Source organism: Monodelphis domestica, chromosome 1, assembly GCF_027887165.1.
Source record: "Monodelphis domestica isolate mMonDom1 chromosome 1, mMonDom1.pri, whole genome shotgun sequence".
In the NCBI taxonomy this organism is placed as follows: domain Eukaryota; kingdom Metazoa; phylum Chordata; class Mammalia; order Didelphimorphia; family Didelphidae; genus Monodelphis; species Monodelphis domestica.
In genome coordinates, this window is record NC_077227.1 from 204,737,243 (window position 1) to 204,752,264 (window position 15,022).

Sequence of the window (15,022 nt, forward strand, 5' to 3'; positions counted from 1 at the left end):
GTCATAGTTTCTTCTGGACCTTACTTCCATTTCTCTCCAAGAAACTCTTATCACACGAAGAAACTCAACTAGAATAGCCTTTTTCATCTGTTTCCAGAATGGCAGTGTTCCCAAGTCTCTGGTTTCTAAGTCCTGTGCCTGTTCCCAAGTTATCCAGCTGATTTCTCAGGAAGAGGAGGGGGTCTCTGCTCAAGAGCTGGAGCCAATGAACAATGAAGGTGGCATTGTCTACCCAGAGCCAGACAGTTGCCCTCTCCTGGACTCCAGGCAAGGACCTTGCCCTCCTCCCTCCACTCTTCCAAAGGGCTATGCAGTCCCTACTCCTCTGGTTCCTCTAGAACCTTTCCCAAATAGTTTTCACAAGTGTGTACTTTCTAACTGGGATATGGGATGTTGGATCTCTATCTGGTTCTCCCCTACCCTGTATACACTTCCCTAAAAGAATAGGTCCAAGTGACATTCTACTACCTTCCCAGAGTTGAGGAAGAAAATGAGCAAACTACTAAGGCAGTTAATTACTTTTCCTTGTTTTCCTCATTCTCCCTCTTTACTAGGTCTTGTCCTCTGGACGGGGAATTCCAGGTACAGGCCCTTCCCCATGGTCCACTGGGTAGCGTTTACCCAGTTAACAGAAGCACAGAGAAACACAGTCCTGATAGTGCCTGCTCTGTGGATTATAGCAGCAGCCGTCTTTCCAGTCCAGACCATCCGAATGAAGGTAAGAAGACTGTATTCATCCTAAAACCTGCGGTCCCTAGGGCTTCCTTGGTGGGCAGAGGAAGCACGCAGATATGGGAGAAAAGCTTATACCTTACCTTGGGGCCAGGACCAAATGGGGAGGACTGACGTGGAATTGAAGCAAGATAGGGCATACATAGTATGTCTCTCTTGCCTTCCCTAGACTCTGAGAGTACAGAGCCATTGAGTGTGGATGGAATCTCCTCAGACCTTGAAGAACCAGCTGAGGGTGAAGAGGAAGAGGAAGAAGAGGAGGATGGAGGAAGTGGCTCTGGTGGGCTACAGGGAGGCAGCCCCCATACTCCTGACCAGGAACAGTTCCTCAGACGGCACTTTGAGACACTAGCCAATGGGGCTGCTCCAGGTGTGGCCAGAGGACCAGGGCCCTGGTCACAATTCCCCTCAATCCATTTCCCAGGCTACCTGTGAGAGGGAAAACTGCAGAGGGAGAAAGAAAGGCATAAGGGCAGAGTGTGTCCTAGGATTTTTGTTCCTGGAGTACAGGGATCCAGGGATGGATAAGAGTCTGTCCTGGGGGTTCGATGTCATAAAAGGTTGAATTTGGGTCCTGAAGGCTGGGAAATAGTACTCAGATTTGTACTTAATTCATAGTTCAATTCAAGGATTTTCGGTTTTGTTTTGGTTTCCAAAAAAAAAAACCCTGCCTTCTGCCTCAGAATCAATACTGAGTTTTCAGTTCTAAGGCAGAAGAGTGGTTAGGGCAAGACAATTGGGGTTAAGTGACTTGCTCAGGGTCACATAGGCAGGAAATTGTCCAAAGCCACATCTGAAGCCAAGACCTCTTGTCTCCAGGCCTGGCCCTGTATCCACTGAGCCACGTTGCTGTGCTCCTGCACTCAGGGTTTTGACCCAGAGTAGGAACTGAATAAATACTTGCTGACTGATGAACTTATTGTGTCCATGACAGATGGCCCAGGCCAGCCCCTGGAAAGGACAGAACCTCAAAGTATATCTTCCCGATTCCTGTCCCGGGTGCAGACGCCTAGAATCAGGTACGTCATTCTCATCTCACACCAGCCCAGACTCTGAGCATGGAGTCCTGGATCCTGTCATTCCCCCGCTGGGCCTAGAACCAGAGAAGTAAAGGCCTCTGCCTATAGCTCTGCTTTTGAAGTGATTGGACATGAGCCAGTCCTTCCACCAAGGCTGGTCTGGCCCCACACTAGGGCCTCCTCTACTTTGTCTTTGACTTAAAGTAAAGCTTTGGGAGAATTAAACCATTACCCCAGGCTTGTCACAGATGAAAGAGAGACCTTGCAAGCCCTTTGGACTGCTGGTTGCCAAAGAGGGGCCCACATGGAGCTTGAACGGCCTCTGGCCATGGTAGGGGGGAGCATGCATGGCTAAGTTTGGCCCATGTGGGGGAGGGTCATTCATCCTCTTCACATTCTCATTCTTCTAGGGAGCCGCCCCTTTCTTTCTGGAGACCAGTAGCACAACAGAGACCCATCAGGGTGTTTCAGGCCCCAAGTGAGAAGCCTCACAGTGGAGCCATCTGCTTCCCTGGCAGCCCACCAGAGCCAGAGCCAGAGCCAGAGCCAGTGTGTAGTGTCTCTCACCCCCAGAATATGACCTCTATGCTCCGACGGCGTCGCCTAAACCTGGATGGCAGCTGGACACACAAGAGAACTAAAACTGCCCTCTCTGGCTCTGGCAGCAACCTTCAGAAAGCCCAGTCAGTGCAAAACCTAGGGCCACAAGGTGAGGGCTGCCTTGCCTTGCCTGCTTTATGTGGCTCCCTCCTGAGCATTTGAGTTTGGGGGCTTTCCAGGGGTAGGAAAGTCACTGGGGGGTGGGGTGGGCCAGGGGTGTCATTGCACTTGTTTTGAGTTCTTTCAAGCCCTTAGATATTTTTTGGGCCCAGGCACAAAGCGATGGCCTTTGGTGAAAGTGAAAGTTTTTCCTCCACTTTGACTTAGTTACGTGTGTTTCTTCAGACGAGCCACCTCTGCTTGGCCCAGGACCACCACCAGAGAATGACGTCGTCCAAGAAGGCCTGGGCCCTCAAACCCAGGGGGATGTTTGCCCAGCTCGGCCCCGCTCCTACCTGAACTCCACCACCAGCTCCATGGCCAAAATGTCTCGTAGCTCCTCTGTGGGGGAGAACCTAGGCCAGGGGGAATTGGCTGAAACTCAGGTCCCCAACCCCGTCAGGATCACATCCGTCAACAAGCTGGCCCTGCCGCGTCGGGCTCATCTTGTGCTGGACATTCCCAAGCCCCTGCCTGACAGGCCTAACGTAGCTTCTTTCTCTGCTGGGGCAAAGAGCCAGGCCCTCTGGGAAACGCAACAGCTTGGCTCCCCAGAGAGCCTGGGGAAGAAGTCTGTCACAGCAGTGGGGCAGGCCTGCCTGGGGGAGGGCAGCACTCTCACACCCCGGACAGAGAGCCAGGCCCAGCCTGGTCCCAAAAGCTCCTGTTCCCAAGAATTACCGGCCAACTGCCTCCCCCGAAGTCCTGAGGACTTGCAGCCCCCATCCCCAGAGGAGATCCCCAACCCCATGGAACCTCCCAGGCCTGGGGCTTCCCTGAGCCAGGACTCAGGTGTGCAGAGTTCCTCACTTCTCATCTCCTGTCCCCTCCCCCCCTCTTGTTTCTGTTGGCCACTCTCGGGCTCCATTCCATTTCGGCGCATCCAGCCTCTGGTGTGTCTCGTCCTGTCTGCTCCTGTCTCCTTCCATAAGTCACTCCCTTGATGGTGAGACACTCCTGCTGAGCAGCACCATGTTCTCCCTGTGCCTGCCTTGTCCACCTCAGTGCTACCTGAACTCTGGGACTGGCCCCTTTCTAGTCTCTCTTACCTGGGTCAGGGCAGATCCGGGGGTTTTGTTGAAGAAGGGGAGGAGAGTCCCAAAAGGAAGGGTCTGTGTGGCCCTGCCGAGATTGGCAGAAGGGCTGGGAGCAGCTACGGAGTCTCACTGTGGGGATCCTTTGGGTGGGAGGCTTATAATGAAAGCCTATAGGGAGTCATTCAGTAGCATCTGTCTCCCTCCCAGAACCAGTGATGGTGGTGAGCATGGAGCGGTGCCAGCATGTTGTGGCAGAGCTTCGGAGCAGTGTACATCAAGCCATTCAGCTATATCGGCTGGTGAGTGACACCTCTTCATCATTTCCTAGGGCACAGCAGTAATCCATTACATTCAGCTGTCATTTTATTTAGCTATTCCCCATGGATGGGCAGCACCCTTTCGGGTTCCCATTCCTTGCCACCACAAAAAGAGAGTCTACAAAGATTAGATAAAATAAGTAAGGGCGCTGTTTTCCTCTTTTTGATCTCTTAAGGTTATAATATTATTAAAATCATGGCGTCAGAAAGAATAGTACATAGTTTAATAGCTTTTTGGCCAGAGTTACACATTGCTTTTCACAATGACTGGACCATTTCACAGCTCCACTATCAGTATATTAATGTACCTGTTTCCCACAGCTCTTGCAACTTGGTCATTATGCCTTGGGGGGGTTAGGTAGCTCAGTGGATTAAGAGTCAGAGCTCGAGATGGGAGGTCCTGGGTTCTAATCTAACTTAAGACACTTGTGAGATTTAAAATGGTTGAGGTCTTAAACTGTAGTGGTTAAAATAGTGGAAGATATAAATTGTGATAGATATATAAATTGTGATAGATATAAGAGAGGGTGAGTAAGTTTGACTGCAGAAATATGTTTCACTACAGTGTCTTGGTTTTAAAATCAAATATAAGGTGGTTAATCGCCAGGGAAATATTCCCAATTATTCAAACACCCAAGTCAATTGGGTTTTATAGAGATTTTAATTAATAATACAATGAGTAATCAAAGAAAGAGAGAGAGTAAGAAAGGAATAAGTATGAAGGGCCTCAAAGCCAATATGGCCTAGACCTGAGTCTTAAAAGAGAAATCAGTCAGTTTTTTATAACTCACCATAAGATCTGTCTAAGTAAGGATTTCTAATGACACCAGGCCAGCAGCATCTCAGCTGCTTTCACCAGCTCCCTCCTCCATCTGAATGTTTCAGAATGACTCTCCTCACAATGAGTCTCTCCAATCTGAATGTTTCAGAATGATTTACCAGCTCTTCCCTGAGCTCTTATTTTTAAGGGCAAAATCTTCTCTGTCACCTCCCCTACCCTAAGTTCCTTACATCTACCAATCACTGTAGATGTTTCTATAGGACCGCCCATTCTTCGTCCACACCTAAGAAGGTGTGGATTGTTGAGTAATTCATACCAGGTAAGCTCTGAGTAAGTTTTCCAGTTCTTTGTTCCTTGTAAATTCACAAGTTGCTTGACCTTTAAAGGTACTTAGCTTAAGAAAAGTATGGGTTTAAGTACTTTTTATTGTTCAGAAAAGAGTTTACAACTTTATCTTCCCCTAGGGCAGACCCAAGTAGGTAAAGTAGAATTCTCACATTCCTGCTTTAAGTAGAGTTCACTGCCCAAATGGGGAATCGTCTTAATCCAATCTTATAAAGTAGGGTTTGGGAAATTTTAAGGTTTACAATCCCCCCTGATGATCATTGGGAGACTAGTCTCCCCATTGATCATTTAACATAATCATTTTGTAGTTCTAAATGCACTTCTAACTATAGATATACACAATATTCAATTTTCTAAGAGAAATTAGAATAGTGAGAGAGGAAATAGAAAAGAAAAGAAAGCAAAAGCAATATTTTGCTGGGCGCATTGACAGAAAGCCAAATGAGGGGCAAATGTGTACATTTACAATAAATGTTCAATCAAAGTTCAGTTCAATCAATCATATGCAAAGTTCATTCTTGATCTTCTTGATGAAGTGTAGGTTTTCTGGTATCTTTCTGCAACAGTTCATTCTCTGGATATAAAAGTTTCAACCTTCTTTCTTGAAGATCTTTTCTCGAACAAAATCAAATCTTGAATTTTTTATAAAAGTACAATCTTAAACAAAAAATTCAAAAATTCTTAGATTTTAAATTAAAATACAATCCCCCCCTGAAGTAGGTGTTAAAAAACATTCAGTTCAACTCAGAATGCAATGTTGAGTTATTGGGGATGTATGAGTCAATTATCAAAAGAAGAGAAAAATAATCAAAAACATAAGGAAAAATTCAAAATAGGCCCTTGTATAGGTCCAATATAAAGTAATTTCTATCCCACAAGTCTGTAGGACAGAATGTAGTAATATGTCAATAAGCCTTTTGCAGCCAAGACTACAGGAATTTGCCATAATACAAGAAGAAAATAATTAGAATTCTATTTTGATAGGGAAGCGTCATTCCCTCGTCTGATTTTTTTTCATTCTCAGGGATATAGGGAGCCAGCATGATAGTCAAATTTTGTACTTTTATGAGTACTTTGTAAAGAGTGTAGATACAAGGAAGTCCTACGACTTAACATATGTCAAGCGTCGCAACCTCGAGTCTCACATTAGTATTTCATGTGTTTTCTTTTCGGCACTATTGAGGTTAAGTCTGTGCTCCTTGTTTTTTATCCCCTTTTCTGGAATCATACATAAACATTAATCACAGTCCTATAATATTTTATCAATAAATGGCAGGTTCCCATATTTTAAAGCTTTTTAGGTATATATTGATATTATAGCAAGAATATATATTAACTTCTGTTACTGTAGGAAAAAATATTAATATTAATTATGTGTACCTTCAGTACAAAAATGAGAAAAAATCAAATAGTCTAATCAAAATAAAGAAAAGAAATAATAAAAATAAGGAAAAAAACTTCCGGTTAAGATGGCGGCTTAGAGAAAGCTAAGGTTCAGATCTCCGGAAAACCCTTCCCGACCGATCTCAAACTATAAGCTCCTAAGGCGCCGAAATTCAAAACGATCAACAGCACAGACCCTGGGAACCCTCCTCCTGGATCTGGACCCGGATCAAAAGGTACGGCTCCCCTCAAAAGCCAGAACCCGAGATCACTTGGACCTAAGGGGTAGGAGCGCAGAGTCCAAGGCTCCGGGAAGCCGCAGCCCGGCCCGGCTCAGAGAGCAGGGTCCTCGGAACAACAACCCTCAGGGCCTTCTATCCGAGTCCCAGTGAAAGTCACTGCCTGGAGCAAGACAGCCTCACGGGCTGGATCCTGCTATCCAAGTCGCAGTGAAAGTCCCTGCCCTCGGAGCTTGGGGAAGCTGCAGCCCATCCCCCCGCAGGCCGACGAAACAGCCTCACGGCCAGCGATTCTGAAGGCAACTTCCGGAAAGCAACGTGTTCCGACCCTTCCATTCCAGTTCCAGTGAGGCATATTCAGTTTAACCCAGGGAAAGCTCATAGAACCAACAATCTGCCCAGGACTAAAGCCTCTGAACACCAGACAGAGATAAGAAAAGCTAATCCTCCACATTCAGAGATGGCAAACTCCACAGAAGCACAGAAGCCCCAAAATACCAAGAAAAATAAGAAGAAAGGGGCAACTTTGGACACATTCTATGGAGCCAAAATACAAAATACAGAGCAGATAGAAGATAATATACAAGAAAATGCTCCAAAACCTTCCAAAGGAAATGGAAACTCTCCACAAACCTATGAAGAATTTGAATCAGAAATGACCAAAAAGATGGAAGCCTTCTGGGAGGAAAAGTTGGAAATAATGCAAAAGAAATTCACGCATCTACAAAACCGGTATGATGAAACTGAAAAGGAAAACCAGGCTTTAAAGGCCAGAATCAGGCAGCTGGAAGACAACGATCGTGTAAAAGAGCAAGAATTAATGAAGCAAAGCCAAAATACCAAGAAATTAGAAGAGAACATAAAATATCTCACCGACAAGGTGATAGATCTGGAAAATAGAGGGAGAAGGGATAATTTAAGAATAATTGGACTCCCAGAAAAGCCAGAAATAAACACCAAACTGGACATGGTGATACAAGATATAATCAAAGAAAATTGCCCAGAGATTCTAGAACAAGGGGGCAATACAGCCACTGACAGAGCTCACAGAACACCTTCTACACTAAACCCCCAAAAGACAACTCCCAGGAATGTAATTGCCAAATTCCAAAGCTATCAAACAAAAGAAAAAATCCTACAGGAAGCCAGAAAAAGACAATTTAGATATAAAGGAATGCCAATCAGGGTCACACAAGACCTTGCAAGTTCTACTCTGAATGATCGTAAGGCATGGAACATGATCTTCAGAAAGGCAAGAGAGCTGGGTCTCCAACCAAGAATCAGCTACCCAGCAAAACTGACTATATACTTCCAAGGGAAAGTATGGGCATTCAACAAAATAGAAGACTTCCAACTTTTTGCAAAGAAAAGACCAGAGCTCTGTGGAAAGTTTGATACCGAAAATCAAAGAGCAAGGAATACCTGAAAAGGTAAATATTAAGGAAAGGGGAAAAATGTTATCTTCTTCTTTTACTCAAACTCTCTTCTATAAGGACTACATTTATATCAATCTATGTATACTAATATGTGGGGAAAATGTAATGTATAAATAGGGGGTAAAGAAAGACCAAATAGAATAATCGTTCTCACACAAAGATTCACATGGGAAGGGGAGGGGAAGAAAACTCCTATAAGAAGGAGAGGAAGAGGGGGGGGGGTTACTTAAACCTCAATCTCAGGGAAATCAACTCTGAGAGGGAAAAACATCCAGATCCATTGGGATCTTGAATTCTATCTTACCCAACAAGGGTAAGGAGAAGGGAAAACCAAGGGGGGGGGAGGGGGAGAGGGAGAACAAAAAGGGAGGGAAAGAGAGGGGGGAGGGGGAGGGAAGAAAAAGGGAGGGACTAAAAAGGGAAACATCAAGGGAGGGGAAAAGGGGGACTGATTCAAAGTAAATCACTGGACTAAAAGGTAGAGCCAAAGAAGAAAAGGTTAGAATTAGGGAAGGCAATCAAAATGCCAGGGAGTCCACAAATGACAATCATAACTTTGAACGTGAATGGGATGAACTCACCCATAAAACGTAGACGAATAGCAGAATGGATTAGAATCCAAAACCCTACCATATGTTGTCTTCAAGAAACACACATGAGGCGGGTTGACACCCACAAGGTCAGAATTAAAGGATGGAGTAAGACCTTCTGGGCCTCAACTGATAGAAAGAAGGCAGGAGTGGTAATCATGATATCTGATAAAGCCAATGTAAAAATAGACCTGATCAAAAGGGATAGGGAAGGTAATTATATTTTGTTAAAAGGGACTCTAGACAATGAGGAAATATCATTAATCAACATGTATGCACCAAATAATATAGCACCCAAATTTCTAATGGAGAAACTAGGAGAATTGAAGGAAGAAATAGACAATAAAACCATACTAGTGGGAGACTTAAATCAACCATTATCAAATTTAGATAAATCAAATCAAAAAATAAATAAGAAAGAGGTAAAAGAAGTGAATGAAATCTTAGAAAAATTAGAATTAATAAACATATGGAGAAAAATAAATAGGGATAAAAAGGAATACACCTTCTTCTCAGCACCACATGGCACATTCACAAAAACTGACCATACATTAGGTCACAGAAACATAGCACACAAATGCAAAAAAGCAGAAATAATGAATGCAGCCTTCTCAGATCACAAGGCAATAAAAATAATGATTAGTAATGGTACATGGAAAACCAAATCTAAAACCAATTGGAAATTAAACAATATGATACTCCAAAACCGTTTAGTTAAAGAAGAAATCATAGAAACAATTAATAATTACATCGAGGAAAATGACAATGGCGAGACATCCTTTCAAACCTTTTGGGATGTAGCCAAAGCAGTAATCAGAGGTAAATTCATATCCCTGAATGCTTATATTAACAAACAAGGGAGAGCAGAAATCAATCAATTGGAAATGCAAATGAAAAAACTCGAAAGCAATCAAATTAAAAACCCCCAGCAGAAAACGAAATTAGAAATCCTAAAAATTAAGGGAGAAATTAATAAAATCGAAAGTGATAGAACTATTGATTTAATAAATAAGACAAGAAGCTGGTACTTTGAAAAAACAAACAAAATAGACAAAGTACTGGTCAATCTAATTTAAAAAAAGAAGGAAGAAAAGCAAATTCACAGCATTAAAGATGAAAAGGGGGACAGCACCTCCAAAGAAGATGAAATTAAGGCAATCATTAGAATTCTTAAATAATCCCATATCAGAAATTGAAATCCAACAAGCCATCAAAGAACTTCCTAAGAAAAAATCCCCAGGGTCTGATGGATTCACCTGTGAATTCTATCAAACATTCAGAGAACAGTTAACCCCAATACTATACAAACTATTTGACATAATAAGCAAAGAGGGAGTTCTACCAAACTCCTTTTACGACACAAACATGGTACTGATTCCAAAACCAGGCAGGTCAAAAACAGAGAAAGAAAACTATAGGCCAATCTCCCTAATGAATATAGATGCAAAAATCTTAAATAGGATACTAGCAAAAAGACTCCAGCAAGTGATCAGAAGGATCATTCACCATGATCAAGTAGGATTCATACCAGGGATGCAGGGCTGGTTCAACATTAGGAAAACCATCCACATAATTGACCACATCAACAAGCAAACTAGCAAGAACCACATGATTATCTCAATAGATGCAGAAAAAGCCTTTGATAAAATACAACACCCATTCCTATTAAAAACACTAGAAAGCATAGGAATAGAAGGGTCATTCCTAAAAATAATAAACAGTATATATCTAAAACCAACAGCTAATATCATCTGCAATGGGGATAAACTAGATGCATTCCCAATAAGATCAGGAGTGAAACAAGGATGCCCATTATCACCTCTACTATTTGACATTGTACTAGAAACACTAGCAGTAGCAATTAGAGAAGATAAAGGAATTGAAGGCATCAAAATAGGCAAGGAGGAGACCAAGTTATCACTCTTTGCGGATGACATGATGGTCTACTTAAAGAATCCTAGAGATTCAACCAAAAAGCTAATTGAAATAATCAACAACTTTAGCAAAGTTGCAGGATACAAAATAAACCCACATAAATCATCAGCTTTTCTATATATCTCCAACACAGCTCAGCAGCAAGAACTAGAAAGAGAAATCCCATTCAAAATCACCTTAGACAAAATAAAATACCTAGGAATCTACCTCCCAAGACAAACACAGGAACTATATGAACACAACTACAAAACACTCGCCACACAACTAAAACTAGACTTGAACAAATGGAAAAACATTAACTGCTCATGGATAGGACGAGCCAATATAATAAAAATGACCATCCTACCCAAACTTATTTATCTATTTAGTGCCATACCCATTGAACTACCAAAATACTTCTTCACTGATTTAGAAAAAACCATAACAAAGTTCATTTGGAAGAACAAAAGATCAAGGATATCCAGAGAAATAATGAAAAAAAACACATATGATGGGGGCCTTGCAGTCCCTGACCTAAAACTATATTACAAAGCAGCAGTCATCAAAACAATTTGGTACCGGCTAAGAAACAGAAAGGAAGATCAGTGGAATAGACCGGGGGAAAGCGACCTCAGCAAGGCAGTATACGATAAACCCAAAGATCCCAGCTTTTGGGACAAAAATCCACTATTCGATAAAAACTGCTGGGAAAATTGGAAGACAGTGTGGGAGAGACTAGGAATAGATCAACACCTCACACCCTACACCAAGATAAATTCAAAATGGGTGAGTGACTTAAACATAAAGAAGGAAACCATAAGTAAATTGGGTAAACACAGAATAGTATACATGTCAGACCTTTGGGAGGGGAAAGGCTTTAAAACCAAGCAAGATATAGAAAGAATCACAAAATGTAAAATAAATAATTTTGACTACATCAAACTAAAAAGCTTTTGTACAAACAAAACCAATATAACTAAAATCAGAAGGGAAACAACAAATTGGGAAAAAATCTTCATAGAAACCTCTGACAAAGGTTTAATTACTCATATTTATAATGAGCTAAATCAATTGTACAAAAAATCAAGCCATTCTCCAATTGATAAATGGGCAAGGGAAATGGATAGGCAGTTCTCAGATAAAGAAATCAAAACTATTAACAAGCACATGAAGAAGTGTTCTACATCTCTTATAATCAGAGAGATGCAAATCAAAACAACTCTGAGGTATCACCTCACACCTAGCAGACTGGCTAACATAACAGCAAAGGAATGTAATGAATGCTGGAGGGGATGTGGCAAAGTAGGGACATTAATTCATTGCTGGTGGAGCTGTGAACTGATCCAACCATTCTGGAGGGCAATTTGGAACTATGCCCAAAGGGCAACAAAAGAATATCTACCCTTTGATCCAGCCATAGCACTGCTGGGTCTGTACCCCAAAGAGATAATGGACACAAAGACTTGTACAAAAATATTCATAGCTGCGCTCTTTGTGGTGGCCCAAAACTGGAAAACGAGGGGATGCCCATTAATTGGGGAATGGCTGAACAAACTGTGGTATATGTTGGTGATGGAATACTATTGTGCTAAAAGGAATAATAAAGTGGAGGAGTTCCATGGAGACTGGAACAACCTCCAAGAAGTGATGCAGAGCGAGAGGAGCAGAACCAGGAGAACATTGTACACAGAGACTAATACACTGTGGTATAATCGAACGTAATGGACTTCTCCATTAGTGGCGGTGTAATATCCCTGAACAATCTCCAGGGATCCAGGAGAAAAAAAAACACCATTCATAAGGAAAGGATAAACTATGGGAGTGGAAACACCGAGGAAAAGCAACTGCCTGAATACAGAGGTTGAGGGGACATGACAGAGGATAGACTCTAAATGAACACTCTAATGCAAATACTATCAACAAAGCAATGGGTTCAAATCAAGAAAACATCTAAGGACCAGTGGACTTACGCGTCGGCTATGGGGGGTGGGGGGGAAGGAAAAGAAAATGATCTATGTCTTTAACGAATAATGCTTGGAAATGATCAAATAAAATATATTTTAAAAAAAAAGAAAACAAAAAAATGAGGAAAAAACCAGTAATTCAATGTGTTCTCGAAAAAAAGCATCCAGTTGTGTATGGATTATTATCTCCAATGCATGCGATAGGTTTCAGTCAATCAGTCTCAGCAGAAGATGCTTTCTTCACATGTGAGCAGTGAATCCAAGAGTCCCTTTCTCCAATCTTTATGGATGTTGGAGTAGTTAACAATATTTGGAATGGTCCTTCCCACGAAGGCTGAGTTGCTCCAGTACGCTTGAAATTCTTAACATAAACTTTATCTCCTGGATTCAGGTCATGCAGAGAAAAGTCTAGTGGTCCAGCTTGTACTGCAGCTCTGGATTCATGAAGTTCATGTAGCTTGTGCTGTAACTCCTGTATATAGGAAGCAATAGTACTATCTCCCCCTAATAGTGAGGTATATGCCGGGGAGAAAGGCTTAGCCTGTATAGGCAGATGTCCAAAAAGCATCTCAAGTGGTGAAATATGTAAGTAGTCTCTAGGCCTGCTTCTAAGATAAAATAGGGCCAGAGGGAGAATTTCAGGCCATTTTAAATGGGTCTCAGTGCATAATTTGCCAATCATAGTCTTAAGTTCTTTGTTCATTCTTTCCTACTATTTGGAGAGGAGAAAAAAAGCTGAAAGAGGTTAATTAGCATCAACAAAATCAATACAATCTAAGAAGAATCATCATTATATTGGGAAGTTCCTTGGGCACCCTCCTGAAGGGCACCTCTCTGAGGTTCATTAGTACCTGGAGTATTTTTTTGGATGAGCGCCATTTCTCATATATTGTTGTTGAGTATTATCATTTTCTTCATTTGGAGCATTGTCATTATTTTCCCCATTTCCTATTTCTATAATTCTGGTTTCTAAAGATCTTATTTCTATGTTCATTATAGTTATTTCCATAGTCATTATTATAATTTCTAGAGTTTCTAAAATTCTGGTTTCTATGACCATTATCATCATTTCTATAGTTATTTCTAAAGCTATTATTAAACTGCCTATTCCTGCCAATCATCTGAAGAAAGGTTCTACATTCCATCATTTTGTGGCCCTTCTTCTCACAGATGTGGCAAGTTATTGATTTATTTGTGAATTCCCGCAAAGGGGCTATAGTCTCTCCCTTATTTTTCAATTGTCTCTTTAAGATTTCAATTTCTTTCTTTAAATCTTCCACTGATGTATCGTCTTCCTCAGGTCTTTTTACACGACCTTTATAAACATAGGTTGCTACTCTCCTTAGAGTTCATCGAGGTCCATAGAGTCCCAATTAGGACAGCTAGTTCTAAAGTCTTTTACCACTGAACAACAATTTTTAACAAATTGCCTACGTATTTGTCTAATGTCTCTCTCTGGATAAATCAAGGTCCATATATGTATTACCTACGTCAATAAGTCTGTCCATAAACTGGGAGGGTGTTTCATCAATATGATGTTGGGTTTTTTCAAATTTTGATCATTTTTCAGGTCTATCAGAGCAAGCTCTCATGGCTGTCAATAATGCTTCTCTGGCCTGATTTAGTTTTGTGTAATCTAGTTCAACATTGGGGTTCCAATGTGGATCTTCAGTTGGCCAATAATGTCCTCTTCTACCTCGTTTTTGATTAGCCAGAGAGAAGATTTTATTTTGTTCTCTCTTTGTTAATAATTCTTCTAATATATTCTCAACATCCAACCAAGTGGGGTCAAAAGTTCTGAATATGTTCTCTAATTTTTTAATAATTAATATTGGTTCGGCCTCAAATGATGGCATATCTTCCTTCAATTTTTTTAAATCCTCAGGGGTAAAAGGTGTATGATGTCTTACAGATATCAAGTTTCCATTTTTATTAAAAGTGGGTACTTCCCTTAAAGGAAAATAAACTTTCTAAATTATTTGGTACTCCTGTTTTTAGACTTCTTGCTCCATTTTCAATTGGATAAGTCTGAGAAATAGAAGAGTTGGGCACATTAAAAGGAAGGGTTTGTTGTCCCATAGTGCCAAAAAATTCAGAGGTAGGATGTGAATTTAGGTTGGAATGTGAACTTAAAGTAGATTGTGTAGGATGAGAAGGAGGAGCCAAGGAAGAAGTGTGAAAGGATACAGAGGTGTTTGGATTGGAGGAATCAGTAAGGTGTGAAGTAGAGGGATTAAGATCAGAAGTACCAGTAGGGTGTGAATTTAGAGTTGATTGTGTTGGGTCGGAAGCGTGGGTGGCATGTGTACTCAGAGTTGATTGATTAGAGTTAGAGTTTTCTGAGGCCAAGGGGGAAGGGGGGTGGGTGGGTTTGTTAAGAGGGTTATTGTCCATAGCAGGGTGGGACAGAGATTCTGATATTGTTCTTAACTCTCTGTTAATGCTTCTTATAAAAGTGACAATCTCTCCCTGAACTTCCTCTATAAGGTCCTGTCTAGTATTTAGT

The 15,022-nt window shown here is 41.6% G+C and overlaps 1 protein-coding gene across 1 annotated transcript in view; it reads left to right on the top strand.

Annotated features, from left to right (window-relative positions):
* Positions 1-15,022, top strand: part of LOC100027821 (mitogen-activated protein kinase-binding protein 1) — a 34,878-nt gene that overhangs the window by 16,871 nt on the left and 2,985 nt on the right. The window contains exons 24-30 of the mRNA XM_056815982.1: positions 98-267; positions 555-718; positions 902-1,102; positions 1,667-1,751; positions 2,162-2,460; positions 2,679-3,302; positions 3,755-3,846. Coding sequence (XP_056671960.1) covers positions 98-267; positions 555-718; positions 902-1,102; positions 1,667-1,751; positions 2,162-2,460; positions 2,679-3,302; positions 3,755-3,846 — 1,635 coding nt within the window. The remainder of the gene's footprint in view (positions 1-97; positions 268-554; positions 719-901; positions 1,103-1,666; positions 1,752-2,161; positions 2,461-2,678; positions 3,303-3,754; positions 3,847-15,022) is intronic.